Source organism: Corvus moneduloides, chromosome 20, assembly GCF_009650955.1.
Source record: "Corvus moneduloides isolate bCorMon1 chromosome 20, bCorMon1.pri, whole genome shotgun sequence".
NCBI lineage: Eukaryota > Metazoa > Chordata > Aves > Passeriformes > Corvidae > Corvus > Corvus moneduloides.
Window position 1 is genome coordinate 1,080,204 of NC_045495.1, and position 17,395 is coordinate 1,097,598.

A 17,395-nucleotide genomic window follows, 5' to 3' on the forward strand; every position below is an offset into this window, starting at 1 on the left:
ACCTCACAGGAAGGTTCTCTAGGATGGGTGAGGATGTGAACAGACGCTTAGCTCCACCTGCAGCGCACTGGGGCAAATGTGGAGCCTTGTGTTCAGTCCTAGGTCATTAGGATGACACTCTGCTTTGGGAAAATACGGATTGTTGTCACCTGTAGCATGCACAGTGTCCTTGTGATGGGGTTATTGTGCAGCTGGTTTTTGCAGGATCAATAACACCAAGGGGAACAGCACTGTGAGGGTTTGTGTATTTGAAGTCACAAATGCCAGGGCTCTACCGAAAGCTGAGCCACCTCTTCCCACCAGTGCTACGTCTTCCCACCTGGACCAGGCCAAGTCTGAAACAACTGGGGCGTCAGGCAGACAGCAGAGCTGCCAGGGTGACACGGTGCTGGTGGGGACAAGGCAGCTGCCCCAGGTCCAGGTGACACCACTTCTGGTTCTGCTGGAACCAGTGGGAGAGTGTGGTCTGGCAGGATTGCAGCCAGGAGCTGGAGGTGAGGAGGAGGCTTCAGCAAGTGTTTGTGTGTTGTCTCACACTCTGACTCCTCACGATTCTGTGTGCCAGCTGATTGTATGAAGGCACTGAAGGAGAGACACCTTTGATAGGTTTAATGATGGAAATCAGCAGAGCTTAGATGAGTTTAATTATAAACATGTCAAAAGTGAATGTGTCTGCTTGCTGACAGAAAAGGCACCCTTTGACTCGACCCCTTCTTAGATGTATTTTTATTAAGGGCCTATTTTTATCAAAGCAGGACTTCCAGTTACTGCCTGGTTATTTTCAGTCTCCTGCAGAGCTTGAATATGGAAAAAGAATCCATGTGGAAAGCTGTGGGCCATGGTGGGGCCCAGGGGAGCCAGGAAGCACCAGGAGATGCTCAGGGTCCTGTCTCACCTTGTTGAGTTCCCCTGCCCCAAAGCTCTGCCCCTGCTCTCCTCCTGCTCGGATCAATTATTCCTTAGCAGCAATCAGAACCTTTCCAGAGTTGTTGGGAGTTTCTCAGGTGATTTGGGGCTCTGATCTCCAGAATCACAACCCGGCGGAGCGTGCGGGGTGGGGAGCGTCCTGGCCGGAGGCGTGGTGTGAGGAATGGTCCAGCAGCAGGATGGGGTGCCCCCCTCGCTGAAGCAGGTGTTTGGGGCAGGGAGCCCAGTGCCACAGAGCACAGCTCAGTGCCAGGGAGCCTTTCCAGGAGCAGGGCAGGACTCAAGGACAGGGATGTGCCAGCCCTTCCTCTCGTGCATTTTGGCACTTGCAGAAGTTCAGTGGGGCCTGTGGTAGGGCTTGGAGTGTGAGACAGGCACTTGCAAACTGGTGGAAGGGAATCTGAAATGTGCTTTTTTAGTAAGTTGTCAGGTTTAAAGTCTCAGTGTCGTGATTTGGAGGGAGAAGTACTCGGCTGTTTCTGCAGGAGCATCCCGGGTCTGAGAGCTTCCTCTGCCTCCCTCCCTGAACGCGCTGGTGGTGCAGCCTCAGTACAGACACACAGAGGATGTTCAGTCACACTCTGGGCTGCTCTCAGGAGCTCTGGCAGCGTTTGTCACAGCCCAGTCGTGTCCTGCACCTGCCCATGCTCCATCCACCGGCTGGGCGGGGTGGCCGGGCCGGGGTCACCCCACAGGGCTGTCACAGGCACTGTCCCTGTGCAGGTTGTGCTGCCCAGTTACTATTTCAGTAAATTAAAGCCAGAAAAAGGAATTCCCTTCTGACTGAACTGTCCTGACGGTATTTCCTGTTTTCCAAGTGAAACGAGGTACAAATGCCATGAGGCACCTGTTTGCATTCCCATTCCCGTGTCCGTGTCAGAGCTGTGGGCAGGGTCCCCTCACGGGCTGTCCCATGTCCTCTCCCACATCCTCTCCCACATCTCCACCATTTCCTATGGCATGGGACAGCCCCGGGCTCCAGGGGCAAGACACGCAACCCTTTGGCGACTGCTCTATCTTCTCCCATCCCATGATTCCTCCCAGCCCTTCCTCATGCAGTACATTGCCTCTTTTTTTTTATTTTAATTGCAATCACTCCCTTTCTGTGTCTCTTCTTTTTTTATTTTTTTTTTAATTTCTGGGACTTATCTTTTCAGTTTAATCTATTAATTTCTGTTCTTATTTCACTTTGCAGACTATTTGCCGATTTCACAAGACATAATTTTTATCAACTAGTTCTTAAAGATGCATAACAAATTAATCGGGGTTTACTACAGTGCTAATGAGAGAGAGACAGAGAAAGCCTGGGTGGTCCATGTTTAATATCAATGTCCACTGAAAAATTGCTGCTCTTACTGGCTGGTTTGATTGACTGGACTTTTTATTTTATTTTTATTTTTTTAAAGGCTCCATATCCTCACTGCTTTGAGTTTGCTTTTTATTTTTTTTTCTTATTTTTTTTCCTCTGCTTTGTTATGAGTTTTTAATGCCCACTTGGAATGTAACTCACAAGGATGGGGTCAGGGGCGTTCCGAAGGCATGACTTCTCACAAACTTTTTAGAAATCATTTTATCAACGAAGTAAGAAGGATGATTGGGTTGATTTGGTCTCACAAACAGCCCCAAAGAGAGTGATTGGCGCTTTTTAACGTGGTGACGTCCAGCAGTAGCACAAATCCCATCCAGGGTGGAGCGAGACGGGCGTCTCCTGTCCCTGGGCCCTTGGCAGCGCAGGGCTGAGTTACCGCAGCTGTGTGACCCTGTGGTGTCACAGGCCCACATGTGTCCCCTTCCTTCCCTTCCCTCTGGCCTGGGGGCTCTTTGGGAGCTGCCACCATCACACCAGGGCCGTGGCAAGATGCCACCAAGAGAGGGGCTCAGGCAGCTGCTGCCCCCCACAGCAATTCCTGCCTTGCTCCCAGAGCCAGTGGGGCTTGGAGCAGCCTGGGACAGTGGAAGGTGTCCCTGCCCATGGCAGGGGTGGAACTGGATGAGCTTTAAGGTCCCTTCCAACCCAAACCATTCTGGGTTTCTCTGATTCTTTGATCCCAACTCTGACCGGCGATGGTCCTGCACACTGCCTGCAGCTGCTTCTCCTTCCAAACTTTGCTTGCAAATCATGGGCAAATTTCCTAAATTCTGGCCAAGCTTTCCCTGCTTAAGCTGCATCGCGCCTCTTCATCTCCACCCAAATCGCAGGAGAGCTGCAAACCTCCATCCATTGGCTTTAACAAGACCAGATTCTGGACTTTCGGGTAGAAAACACACATTCTGTTTAAATTCTGCCATTCTTGAAGTGTTTCTACCCACTTGATGATAAGTTTGTGAGAAGTATGTTGCATGCTTACAGTAGAACTGTAATGCATTTTAATGTTTGTTAATCCACTTGTTTAAAATGTCGGTGTCAAAGGCTCTACAATCCACGGCTGTGCTGTTCATTTCATTAAAGATGCTTGATGTAATACTTGGGTAGTTTTCTTTTGACTTCTCTGCAGGCAATAGCTTTTTTTAATCTGTATGGCTTCTTATTATTTTGTTTGGGTTTTTTTGCTATGAATTGCTTTGCTTTTGTGAACTTGTCTTAGTGTGCATGATTTGCAAACATTTCAGCTATTGTGAATTTTCTCATTTTTTGTAAATAGTCCATCTGTGCTTTTCTTTTTTTTTCTTTTTTTTTTTCTTTTTTATGACTTTTTTCCTGTAAGTAACTGAGGTAGAAAATAATAATAAATTGTTTACAACGGATTTGCTGTGTTGCTGCTCTCTTAGCTTGCAGTTTTCATATTTTGGTTTGGATGCCCCAAATAACCAGTACCAATGACAGTTGAATAAAAGAATAAAACCACCATCACTCAGAGCGTGTGACCCGCTGTTTGAAGAACCTGCAGAGGAACAGTTACATACGAGGTGTGTTTACAGCAAAAATTACACCCAAAAAAAGACAAAATGTACTCGTAACTGGGGGGAGAGGAAATTGCAGCATCCCCACTGGTCCTCCAGCACTGTGGCAGGATGTTCCTGCACTGTCTTTATCCCAGTTATATTTTCTCCCATCATCACCTGAGTGTTTGGGGGTTGTCGAAGTTCCGTAGAAGCCTTCAGGTCAGAAATTTAAATTATTTATTTTAATTAAGGGTTTGTTTGCTTGTTTGTTAAAGCTTACTAAAACCTTTGTATATGGTGAGAGGTGAGAAAAACAAATATTTTCATAAACTTTGCAGAGCTCAGGGAAATATATTTGCTTATTAATACTGGTGCTGCAAAGGCCATGAGCTCAGCCTTGGGTCATGCTCCTGCAGTGCCTGGGGCAGTGGAAATGCAACACAAGATGGTTCAAAGTCTCAGACTGATGGGCTTTGTTTGTTACTATGAGAGCATTTAAACCAACCTTCTGTTGAGCTTAATTCAGTTTCTCTCCTGAAGCCAGTCCCACAGTGTTCACTCATCAGTGCTGGGCAGGGAGGTATCCTGTGTAAAGTTACGTGTGGTGCTCACCTAGGAGGTAATAACTAGAAAATAGGTGTTTTCCAGGTCAGGAAAAGGAACTGGTGCCAAAGATAAGGGGAATTACTATGTCATGCTTAAGGCTTCTTTGTCATAGTGTCTTGACAGGAGGAGAGGGAAGGAGATTCCCGTGTCTGGGGTTTAGGACACCCCAAAGCAAATTCTGTTGCTCAGGTCCCCCCTTGATTAATAACCTCGAAGGGGGGTGCAGTGGGGATGGGAGGAAAAGGGTGTGGTTGCAGCATCCCAAAAAGCCAACCATTCCCTCTGTCCCTTGTGCATTGGTGTGAAACACCCAGCCCTGGGGCGTGTGGTGCTTCATCGACCCCAAGCCACATTTCCCTGTATTTGAGCACCCAACTTCCTACTCTGCTGAGGTAAAGTGATTCTAAAGTGCTGCCTACACATGGCTTCTGTACCCACAGGGAGAGATGAAGTCTGTATTAATAGGGGTCAGCTCTGTAAAACACTCTTCGAGCACTGTTACACAGGTGTAGGGCTTGTAGAACATTTACTAATGGGAGCAAAATTTGTCTGGTCGTGATACTGGAATGATCAAACGTAACACTCAGAAAAGGAGAACCTGGTGGCAGCTGCAAAATAGAAGGAGGAAATGTGAAACCTGTTTTAAATTGTTCAGTTAGTTAAGCCTTGTAACAGCAAGAGATGTGGAACGAAGCTGGAGATGTTTCTGACTCCTTTGTCTAACCCTCTCTTACCTGCTTAAATCTGCTCTGCTCTCCCCTGTGCTGCATGCCTTGTTTTCACCTAAACACATCACTGCATCTGCATGGCATCACTGGTTTACAGAGTGCATTTGGAATCTGTTGGAACCACCTGAGTTACCCCTTCCCACCTCTCCGTTTCAGCCTCCATTCCTGAGAACAGGCTATAGACTGGACCTGGTTTAAAATTAAGGTTTTGGGTGTTCTTTTGCTGACGAGGGATCGTTCCCATTACAGGCACATCCCTGGAGGGAGGAGCAGCTGGAACTGTAGACAGCAAACTGAGAAATTAATATAGCAGAGCCTATATATCTCCACTCAGAAGGTTCTCCTTCAAGTTCTGCTTAGATGATTGTATTTTGATGCAGGAAAAAATGGTCTCTAGAGCTGTTCTCTGAGTCTGAGCAGAACTGAAGCACCTTTGCCTCTTAGGCACAGTTTTTCTGAGAAAAGCTGCAGTTTTTTGATGTTGCAGAGAATTGTGTAAAAGGCCTTTCTCACCTTCTATTTCCCCCTACCCCTTAAAGTAATCCTGTTATGAGATTTAATGTGAGATTTTCCAGAGAGAAGCTGTTGGTCTGTATTGATGGTCCAGCGCCCAGCACTGTCAATGGCAGCAGAGTGTGGCCGGTGAAAATGGAGCCTGTCCCCCTTTTCCTGCCCCATCCCCTCAGTGTGAGGCTGCTCTGGAGGTTTCCCTGAATACCATGTCTGGCTGAGGCCCAAAACTGCCCAGGTCCTTCATAAGATTTTTCTCCACTTACAACTTGAATAACTGAGAAATAAGAACATCTTGAACGTTGAACACTGATCATCCTGTTCTCGGCTGCTCACTGATCTGTGCCTGCAGTTTGAGGCTTTAAAACTTGAGGTTCATTGCCCTGAAAATGGGTGATCCTGAAGGGGCAGAGAGGAGAGAAAAGGAAGAGACCTCCAAACCTGCGGGTGTCTGTAGAGCTCTTTGTGTTTTGGGGTGATGCTGCAGCTCCAGAGTGATGGTTTCAGCTTTGAACAGGCCACAGCTGCAGTGACCGGGAGGGTTAATGAGAGCAATTACTCACAAAAGTAAAGAGGCGTAACACAAACACCCGTGTGTGGAGGAAAACATGGATAACCCTGCAGAAGGAGGAACACAGTCTGGTAATGCACATCCTGCTGTAAGGAATTCTCCGTGTCCGAGCCAGCCGGAGCATGACAGCTCCCCTGCGTTCCTGCCTTGTGCCTCAGTAGAGACAATTTTTGACTAAAGCTGTTAAAAATTGAAGCTGAGGTTACAAAGAACTTGACAAGATTGGTCTCCTTATAGCACAAAAACATTCAAATGTGAATGTTTTAGTAGTCGGGTTTCCAGCTGGCCATTGAGGAGCTTCCGCATCCTGCCTTGTCCAGGTGCAGTGATCGTAGTTGCTGCAGCAATGCCTTGAAGATTTCTGGGCTCAGCATCCCAATCCTCCCCTCTGACCTCTTTCATAGTATGGGTTATGGAATGCCCAGTGAGGCACGGGGAGAGTCCCTGTCTGCCAGCGATGGCTGTGCTGGTTGAGCTGCACATGAGTGGTGAAGAGTACCCCACCCTCTGATAACCTTGTCCTGTGATTTACTGCCTTCTCTTTTATGAAGTTGCCTCTTTGTGTTGAATTTTTCCAGCTTCAGCCTCCAGACACGAGTTCTTTTTATGCCTTTGTTCATCGTTAAGGACCTGTCTTTAAATAATACTTACCCAGATAGTTTAGATCATTCATAAAAATTGAGACAAGCAGCTTAACCAAATAGCTCATTTTCTTTACCATCAGAGCAGCAGAAATGAGGCTTGAAGCAAATCAGTGCCACGTTGCTGAACTCCAAATAGGTGCCTTAATGTGGTTCCATCTAACCTGCCCTTGTTCATCCAGCAGCAGGGGACTGAAATGCAGAAATTCAGAGCTGTTGTGCTGCGAGGCAGCGTGGGGCCAGTGAGCTCCTGGGTTATTCCTGCCCCTGCAGCCATCATTTCCTTTATACTTAACTTGTTGATTAAAAATCTGTGGTAAATGTTTGGCTTTGGCCTTTAAAATAAGTTGTAGCAAGTCCAAAGGAGGCCACCAAGATGATGAGAGGGATGGAGCACCTCTCCTACAAGGAAGGGCTGAGAGAATTGGAATTGTTCATCCTGGAGAAGAGAAGACTTCAGGGGAGCCTACAGGAAAGATGGAGAGAGACTGTTTACAAGAGCCTGGAGAGACAGGACAAGCAGGAATGGCTTCAAAGTGCCTCAGGGCAGGGTTAGATGGGATACTGGGAAGAAATTCGTACCTGTGAGGGTGGCAAGGACCTCGCAAAGGTTGCCCAGAGAAGCTGTGGCTGCCCCATCCCTGGAAGTGTCCAAGGCTGGGTTGGTGTAGTGGAGCAACCTGGGATAGTGGAAGGTGTCCCTGCCCATGGCAGGGGGTGGAATGAGATGGTTTTTAAGGTCCCTTTAACCCAAACCATTCTGTGACTCTCGTTCTATGAAATTCTTTTATGGAAGCAATCAATTCGTGTTAAACAGAACCATTTGCTTTTAGGAAATGGTGTGGTTGAGATTCTCTTTCATCCATTCACTTGATTCTCTCATAATTCTCTGGGTTTCGCCAGTTGCTAATTAGGGACGTTACCAGTTACATACTGGGCCTGAGTGTTGGATGGTGGGGGTTTCCATAGGGCACATTTGAGAAGTGGAGCCCTGAAGCTGCTGTAGGGTAGGAGCAGGTTTTAAGTAGAGTAAATAACCTAAATCAGCTGCCAGCTTTTGCTTCTTGGCTTGTGGTTTTTTGAATAAATAGGTTTTTTTAGAACAAACTGTTTGCCTTTAAGAAGTTTCCCAGTTTTCAGTATAGTGAAATAACTGCAAAAGGGTTATTGCACTTGAAATGCCCCAGAATGATAATTTGGAGACAGACAAGGCTTTGTCTCGCTGATGCATAAAGTAATTACTGGGCAGAAATGCACCATTCTCATCCTAAAACCCACGGCCTGAGAGTCCCAACAGCTGAAAAATGGGTCATTTACTGTATATAAAGTGGAAGTGCCAAATTTTAAGTTAACTATATTTGGGATTTATTGTTCTGTTGGAATTCCACAATGGGAATATTTGCTCATCATAACATCCATCTGCAAACAGACATTGGGGGGCATGGGACAGACCTTGCACGTGTGGCTGGGCCCTGGATGATGCAGGGGCTGTGGGATGAGGGTCCGTGATGCATGGTGGGTTCTGGCTGAAATTCCCTAATTTGCTGAAATAGATTTTAACAAGGTTGATGTAACACAGTGGAAAAAGACAAAGGGAAGCACTTAAGGGGCTGTTGCAACAGAGGACTCGGAGCAGGCTTGTAGATGCTGAAAGTGTTAACAGAATTGATCAAAACCGTAGGAAAGTACTGCCCTGTTTCCCTGGAGATCTGCCCTGCTGTGCTGGGTCCTGTTCATCAGCTGTGGTGTGGATGGCACTATCCCACCTCCTCACAGACAAACCAGGGTCACTGGTGGGAAATACAGGACATTCCAAGCAGGGCTTGTTGCTGCCCCACATTCCTGTGGACTTTGAGAAAGCTTTCATAGAGTCTGCAATCAAATCCCGAGGAGTTAATTGCTACTAAACCGTGGTAATGAGTTGTGAATGATTTGGTAGAATCCCCATCTTTGATGAGTTCTAGGGAACATTTGATTTCTGTGGGTGTTATGTTCTTCTCTAAGTATTCAGCACTGAGTTGTTCTTTTAAAGCTTGGAGTAGTAGCAGGTTTTGTTCTTTCTTATTTGTGTTTCCTTATAGAAAGGGTGGGGGAGTGTGAGACAGAGAGCCTGGAAGATGAAGGTTTTAAACATAAAGGGATTGTTTTGGGATGGAGCTTTCCCTTGTGTGTGCTCACCATTAAAGACGACATTTTTGCCCGGTAAATTGGACCCACGCCTGCCTGCCTTCACAAAAAACCTACCAGGCTCTTCTGCTTCATGGTTTTGAGTCTCTGATACTTTTGAAATGAAGCCTAAAGATCCTCCAAAGAGGATAACACTGCCTTAATGGAAAGAATAATGCAAGCGAGAACCCATCTGAAATGACAGCTGTGAGCCTGGCGCAGCTTTTCGGGCTGATCAAAGCTGCTGGGAACGCCGCTTGAAAAGGGGGGATCAGCTCCTGGGAACGCCACTTGAAAAGGGGGGATCAGCTCTGGGAACGCCGCTGGAAAAGGGGGGCTCAGCTCTGGGAACGCCGCTGGAAAAGGGGGCTCAGCTCTGGGAACGCCGCTGGAAAAGGGGGGATCAGCTCTGGGAGCGCCGCTGGAAAAGGGGGGATCAGCTCCCTGGCTCCTCTCCCCGCTCAGCCTGCACATGAATTCATATTCCAGCCTTTGCACTTCTTTCCTGGGAGATGAAGTGACCCTCCTGGAAGGCCGGGGTTCAGGTCAGCTCGCTGGGGAGCACCAGGGGTGTAAGAGGTGAAGTGTTGGGGTGTGAAGGAGCTCTGAGCTCGATCCCCTCAGCACAAGGACCCCCAAACACCCTGCACAGACCAGTCTGCAGCTCACGTGTGAGCACTGCAAACACCCCGTGAACACAGCCCAAAGGGGTTGCTTCTTAGTTGCAGTTTCCTGATGGCTTTTATTTAATTCTCCATGCCTGTTCTATGATTTTGGCTATTTTCTGAAGTCAGGTGGTGATTCGAGCATCTCGGCTTCCATTTTCTTATTTTAAATCCCTTTGCTCATTGCTGAGGTCTGAACATGCGACCTCAGGTGCCCAAGTGCTTTGGCCATTAAACAGAGGAAATCCTTTGCGTGATATTTTTTTATGTAAGAATTAATTTCATGATCTTTGTGCCCTTTTTTTGGGTTGATTCTTATTGTCTGACTGGTTGTAGAGGATAGGGTTGTGTGTGCTTTGGGGATGCAAGGTATTTGGGGTCTTCAAAGGCTGATCAGAGCAGGACTGAAGGAGTCAGTGACTTCTCTTAGAGCCGGAGCTGCAGGAAGAGGGTCCTGGCATCAGGAAGGGGGACAAATGGTTCTTGTGTTATTCCCTTGTGGTTGCCTTGTAGCCAGACCCAGGCTGGAGGGCAGGAGAACTCAGTGATTTAAGAAGGAATGATCCCACCAGAGCAGGAAATGGAGCAGGGCAGAGACCTGGTGAGCCCCTGGAGCCCATGTGAAGCCTGGCCCTGCTCAGGCAGCGTCGCGCTCGCCAGATTTGTTCACAAAGCCCCTGGAAAACCTGCTAAATCCTGTGTTCCCACTTCAATACCCAGAGCAAGACAGCAGGGCTGTGTGCTCCAGCCCAAACCTGCTGCTCCAGGGCTATGCCATCCTGGGATCCCCCTTCTCCCAAACTCACCTGTGCATTGGAGAGACACCAGCCACGGACTAAATGTGGGACCTCAGGGCAAAGAATTTAACACGGATCTGTCCATCTTCCCTTGCTGCTTCACTATTTAAAGTGAAACTATTGATGCAGGAAGCAGGAAAATTTATCTGTGAAAAATTGCACTTGGAACAGGGGTTTTGGCTCATTCCGAGCAATGAGAGAGCATGAAATTGCTGTGAATCCTCAGGGCTTTCCTGGACAGTGTGTGAGCCCAGTGCAAAACGTTTATTGTAAAATACCTTCTAATTGCAGTGCCTGAAGTGGGCACTGCTGGCCTTTGGAATGGCTCTGGGAGCTTGTTTCCTCTGGGCAGCTGGGAGCAGCGGGCACACAAAGCACGGGGATCTTTTGTGCTTAAACAAACACCAGGAATGAATTGATCTCTCCCTCCGCTCTTTTGATTTTCCAGGTGACTTCAGAGGGCTCGGAGAGAGTGGGGCTGATGCAGGCCATGCTCCTGCTTGTCCAGGGTGGGATCCAGAGATGCTGCCATCAATGCTTCCATTGGTTTCAAGGCACTCTTGTCCAGGCACCCATTTGTGGCACCCAGTTACCTCCAAGCTGCTTCTTAAAAATGAACTGGGAGCCTGAGAGCCCCTTAGCAGCAGGTGCAGGGATTAAAGGGCCTGCTGGCACCCTACAGCAGCAGTCTCCAAAGCCACTGCCATCTCCTGGAGATGCCTGCACTTCCCAGGCATTGCTGAGGGGAAACAGTGGCACTGGACCATTGTTATCACACTGCTGGTTACAAGTTCTCCTTGTCCCCTGCTCCAGCTCTCGGAGGCGTTCCCGGTGCCCTGTGCTGGGAGCCCCATCAGGCAGAGTGGGATGGTGTCAGATGCCCATCACTGCTGAGGGGGTCAGGAGCAGAGAGCCACAGAGGTACCACAGAGATGCTGGCACAGTGGTGGGAGGTCACACAGCATTAGTGGCTCGACAGCAGTGACAGGGGAGCTGTTCCCAGCTGAGCGAGCCGATGGACGGGGGGCCTGGCAAAGAGCATTTTAGCAGGGGATCGATGGCTTTCAGTAGGTCAGATTGATTTGGGGATCCTTCAGTGATGGAGCCATCCTGTGAGTGTATCAGTGAGCAGGGCTTTGCCAATGTTAATAATCAATCCCTGTCTCCATCTCCCGCTCCTGGAGCCTGTGCTGCGGCTGCTCCGCCTGCGGCCCCTGCGGCGTTCCCGCACAGTGCGCGAGCAGCGATCACTCTTGAGCTGTTTGGAGTGCCATGTCGCAGGGATGCTTTTATCTCAGAATTGGGATAAAAGCTTCCTTCGGGGGCGGAGGGATTAATTTTTCACACATCTGTCCACTGGAATGCAATAACGGAGCCTTTGTTTGGGCTCTTACCATGGGGTGCCTTCTCCACCCTTGTTATTTCACTCTTCTTTTGCATGGCAAAACTTTTTGTCCTGCATTTCAAATAGATCCTGAGCGTCCCTGGCAGCTGAACAAGAGAAACAAACTTTCCAGCCCTGTTTTTTGTGCTGTTCTCAGGGGATGCTTGGTGATTTGAAGGGTATTTGATTGGTTTTGGCAGAGGCATTTTATTCCATGGAAAGTCCACAGCTCCTCCGATCCCGTACGGATGGTTTAGAGAGCCCCTGGAGCCTCCAAATGAGAGATCTGCGGGTGGCCAGCTGGTCGTGGAGGTGCCATGGGAACGCTGAGGACACTGCTCTTGGACCGGGCGCTGTGGTGGGCAGGGAGCAGAGCAGGAGGGACGGGGGCTGGTGCCAGCTCTGCTCCTGCCTGAGCCGCAGGGGGAGAGCTCGGAGCTTGGCCCAGCCATGGCTCTGCATGAAAATGAAGCCCCAAAGCCTCAGCCCTTGTCCTGCAGATGCTTTCCTTGCTCTTTGGAGGTTGATTTGACTCTTAACACTAAAGTCTTCTCACTCCAGCCCTAGTCACATGTCGGGGGACCCACCCAGGGTTGATGGCTCCGTCACCAGCAAGAGGGAATTTAACGCTCGGGTTTAACTCTGGTTACAGCAGCCCCCAGTCTGGATGTGCTTCCCCCCCATCCCACTCCACAGAGCCTGTAGTAGTTACCAGCAGACAGGTTCACCAGGAGGACCAGGGCTGGCTTTGCAGTGCTGGGCTCTGTGCACAGGGAGCACCAGCCTGGGGATCCTCTGCATACATTTCACCTGTGCTATTTTTTTTTTTCCCCCAACAGCCCTATTACCATATTTAAATGCAAGTATGTCTTTTTTTGATTGATGTTTTAAGTAGCTTCAAGTCACTCTAGCCTAGTTCTCTGCTCCTTGCCGTGGTAGCTGAGCTGTAGCTGCGCCATAGTGCTGAAGGTAGTGGGCTGTAGCGTGCTGGGCTCGCACTCTCGCTCTCAGGCTCACTCTTCTCTTTCTCAGTGCCTCAGTTGTTCTCCTGTGGTTCTTCAGCCTTGCAAAGCAGCTGTGATCATGGTCCTGGTGCCCGCTCAAGGGCCAGGTTCCGTCGTGGTGCCCACCCCAGGCTTGTCCTGTTGGGTGGCAGGAGCAGTCAGAGCTCCCAGAGACCAGGAACCTCCCTGGAGTTGTTGACTTTGGGGTTTGGGGTTCTTGCTGATTGCCTGGACTTTGCCATTGCCCTCTTAAAATACGCATATTGAAAGTCAGAGTCTCTGGCAGATCTTCTGAATATTAATTAAGTAAAGACATTAAATCTGCAATCTTGCTGGCAGCATTCCATTCCTCTGCAAGGGCTCGGTTCCCTGGAGCAGGGGGGATGTCACAGAGCTCCTTGATCTGCGGCTGGTTTGCTTTCAAGAGCTTTTTCCTTTCTTTCTTTCTTTCTTTTTTAAACCACATTCCATTGAATTTTTTGTGCTTGATCCCAGCAAATTCGTGATCTTGACATGAGGACCTCCTCATATTTTCCATTACTGCTTTGTCTATAGACCAGCACATTATTATCACTTGCAAATAAGCCCAGAAGAGAATTCCCGGGTCGTTGGCGGAGCAGGCTGACCCCGTTCCTGCGGGAGTGTGGAGACACAAGCCAAGTGCTACAGGCTCTGCCTCCAGCCTGTCCTCCTTGGCTCCACGGCGTGCCGTGGCCAGGAGCTCCATTCCTCCTGTGCCAAGGGGATTTGTGCTGGCAGGGACCACTGGCAGCGGGCAGCTGGCAAGGGCTCGGTTCGTCCCAAACACAGTGGCCGCTGGTGGCACGGAGAGCCGGGATGGCGAGCTCCGGAACCCTTTGCCCCGCAGAGACTCGCGGTACCCGCTGGCTTCTGTCTTTACCCTTCTCCTTTTCTCCACGGCCAGGTTTTCCGGCAGCGGCTTATGGACCAGTAGCAGCGGCAGCCGTGGCAGCAGCAAGAGGATCAGGTAGGGGGGCCCGTGGAAGAGCAAACCCTGAGAGTGCAGGGTCAGGTAAAAGCTCTGTCGGTATTCTGTGTGGCTGCAGCTCTCCATCATTTCTCTGATTTTCCTCACACTTATCCTGGGGACCTGAAAACAAATAATCAAAAAAAAAAAAAAAAAATTAGAGAAAAAATAAGTAATCAATCCCAACCCAAACCCAAACTACAAGCAGAGGCCATGGGGGCTGGAGCACCTGCAGGAGATTGGCGTGAGAACTGCCAAAACCAGGGTAGATACTCCAATTTGTTTCTTTCTTTATTCCTTTATTGTGTTGGTTTCTTTATTTGTTTGGTTTAAATTCGAGGCTCTGAAAGACACCCCGAAAAAGATTAATTTGTGGTTTTGGAAAAAAAGTTTTGGTTGCTCACAGGAAGCTGGGGTTGGGTTGAGGCAGTGGCAGCAGCTCTGGGTGCTCCTGCGCGTGCCCAGAGCCACTGTCACCTCCTCCACCATGGCCAGCACGGGGCAGCCCCATGGTGAGGGACTGTGTCCCTTGGGATGGCATCACTCGTGCCCTCAGCACCAGCACATGGCTGACAGTTCACCATCCCTGCCTGCTCCAACCCCGCTGCTTCCATGGGGAACGACAAAGCTTTTCTTCTGTTCTTCTGAAAACTTCTCCTTTTTTTTTCCCCTTAAGGGAAATAAATAAATAAATCATTGCCAATTGCCGTTACTGCCTTAGGTTTAAATTTTGCTGAACATGTGAATCAGCACTTTGCTCGGGTGAGAGAGTTCAGAGCAGCCCTCAGTGAGCCATGGGCTCGGCAGCCGCCCCGGCTCCCAACGCAGGCCGGGACGGAGCCGCTGCCGGGACGGAGCCGCTGCCAGCCCCGTGTCCTCCGTCCCGGCGTCTCTCAGAGGACACGGGGCTGGCAGCACCTCCCAGCTCACTCATGGCCGAGCTGGGGGCTCTCGGTGGCTTTTCCGGCAGTGCCGGTGGGTTATCGAGCTCTCCCCAAAAAGCCCTGACTGCGTGAGGGAGTAGGAGGTAGGCGCAGGCCCAGGTGTGTCTCGAGCGAGAGCCTGATGCCATGGAGGCCAAAGAAAGACACCAGGAGAACTCCGTTCCATGCAAACTGGCACTGCTTGCAGGCTACAAAGGACTCTCTGTACCAGTTCCATCCTGTGGCATGTAGAGAGCGCCTAAGGGGTGACTTGCCAGCCTGGTTGTGGGGATCCCCCAATTCCCGGCTTCTCCTACTGCCCCGGCACGGAGGGGGAAAAACAAACCCAAAGAGGAAAAAAAAAACCCAAACAAAACCCAAGATTGCTTTTGCATATGCTTCCAGGAAAACAGACCTCATTGTTTCTGCCTCTTCCTCATGTTTTGCCCTTCAGGTTTTGTTTTACGTGCAAACAGACCTGGTGAGTTGCCCCTTAGCAAGGCACAGAGGGTTTGGCTGGATTAACGTTGCTTCCCTGATTATTATTATTATTTTTTTTTTTTTTAATCGGAGTGCTTTTGGTGCCCATTACAACTGAACTGAGCATTGATCAATTCTGTGCCTGGAAATCATTTGTCTTTAATTTGAGTGTTTTTTGGTTTCTCTTTTGTTGGGTTTTCTGATTTGTTTTTTCGGTTTTTTTGTTTTTTGATTTGAACTTGCAATACGAAACTAAATCTAACCCTAAATTAACAACACCCTTTCTGGCAAGTTTAAAGAGCAGTATGGTGTTTGAAAGTGTCTTTTCAAGCCTCAAAATTGCCTGCGTGCACAAAACTGGCAAAACCCCAAAACTGAATCCAAAGAGCCCCCGTCCCACCCCCAGCCCCGAGGTCTCAAGGAGGAAGGTGGGTTTGTCACCGGCCCCGCTCACATCCGCACCAAGCCGTGGTCTGGGAACGGGGGGGTTTCTGTAGAGTCATCTCCATCCAAAGCTGGTTTCGGAAGGGACATCCTGGGTTTGCCACTCCATCAGCAATGGTAGTGAATTGTATCCAGGAGCAGTGGAGTCCGATCGATCTTGCGCTGCAGTGTACGGGCCCGATTCATTACAAGAAAAATGGCTGGGGTTTTTTCCGTCTTTCCTTTTCAGTTGGGTTTTTGTTTTTCCTTCACAAATTCGCACAGCCCTCCTTCACGTGTGCCTGGTCCAAAGCACAGAGCACAGCATGGCTGGCCCTAACTGGTCCCTTTCTGCCAGGAAGTGGAAAGAGCTGGGAAACACCTGGGCAGGCATGTCCCACCACCACCAGCTCACTGGGAGAGCTCTGCCCAGGGCTGCTGGAGTGGCCCCAGCACAGAGCAAACGTTGTTCAGGAGGTTCCTGGAAAGCATTGATGACAGTCCATGTCATCAATGTCCCCCATCACTGCTGCCTCTTCAGCAGCATTCCAGCCCCCACAGCTCACCCAAAATTGACCTTCTCTGTTCTCCGGCCCCGTCCTGCCGGATCTTCCCCACCTTCCTGGCATCAGTGCCAGCACGGAGACTGAGCACCCGCAGAGAGCATCCACCTTCAGATGCGTGTCTTGGTCTCCCCAGGAAGCTGCAGCCCTCTCACTCCAAGCCCCTGGGCACTGACCACCTTGATTTGTCCCTGGGGTGACGTTCCTCCTCTTGGGACACCTGCATGTGTGCTGTGTCAGCAGAAGGAGCCCACCAGGGCAGGTACCTGCTCAGGGCCTCCTCCCTGCCCTCGCCCCTTCTTTTTCTACGGCAGCGTGTCACCAGCTGACCTTGCTAGATAAACAGGTTCTTCTGTGTCACAGCAGGTCTGTCCTACAACCAGCAGAAAGGGATGTGTCCCTGTCCTCGTGCTCAGTGCCACCATAAATTCATGTCCCGCGTCACTGCTCGCGTGCCGGCAGGGTGAGCACCGTGGAGCTGCTCGTCAATCACGTCCCCACTCGACATCCCAGTGATGAGGTGATAGCTGAGGTCCTTCCAGCAGACAGAGGTCTGGCCACATCCATTCGCTCTGGGTGGGACTGTGCTGCCGAATCCCTCCACTGGTTTTGACAACCTCACCCATTCTTGTATTTTTTTAATGAATTGGGACCTGAGCCATGGAAAACGAGCAAAGTTAAAAGTCTGAATGCTGCAAACTCCTCCTAGACAACTTCACTATCAGTGTCACGTTTCTTTTGAATCCACCTGACATATTTTACGTGTAAAACATTTTTGTCGTGTAAATGCTTTTTTTAAAATACAGTCATGGGGGGGCACATTTTTCTCTTGCATTTGACATGGGAGGGGTTCATCTGGCAGGAGAACGAGACGAGGAAAATTTGTCAGGAGAGGGTTTTCGTTCCTTCCTCTTTGGTTCATTGACAAGCCTGAGATTTTTCCAGTTCCCAATCTGTTGCTACCAGCTATTCCTCCCTGAGGACTGGAGACAAAACCCATAAGGCCACACTAATCCAGCCCTGTCCCAGCTCCCTCGGGCAGGCTTTGCCCGCCGAGCCGGCCGGCAGCACTCGGCGCAGTGGGACAGCACAGTGCCACGGCACCAGGGGCTGCTCTCCACCCCACCCCCGGCACA

General features: G+C 49.7%; 1 protein-coding gene across 16 annotated transcripts in view; it reads left to right on the forward strand.

The window, feature by feature from the left end:
* MSI2 (musashi RNA binding protein 2) overlaps window positions 1-17,395 on the forward strand; it is a 213,690-nt gene that overhangs the window by 173,769 nt on the left and 22,526 nt on the right. For 5 of the 16 annotated variants that reach the window (XM_032130317.1, XM_032130318.1, XM_032130323.1 and 2 more), the window contains 2 exons: window positions 12,718-12,741; window positions 13,808-13,915. The exons of 1 other annotated variant lie outside the window; for it this stretch is intronic. In XM_032130317.1, the coding sequence (XP_031986208.1) occupies window positions 12,718-12,741; window positions 13,808-13,915 (132 nt within the window). Of the gene's footprint in view, window positions 1-2,122; window positions 3,392-12,717; window positions 12,742-13,807; window positions 13,916-17,395 lie in introns of those variants that run through there. 10 more of the 16 variants (XM_032130324.1, XM_032130328.1, XM_032130327.1 and 7 more) reach the window with 4 other exon arrangements.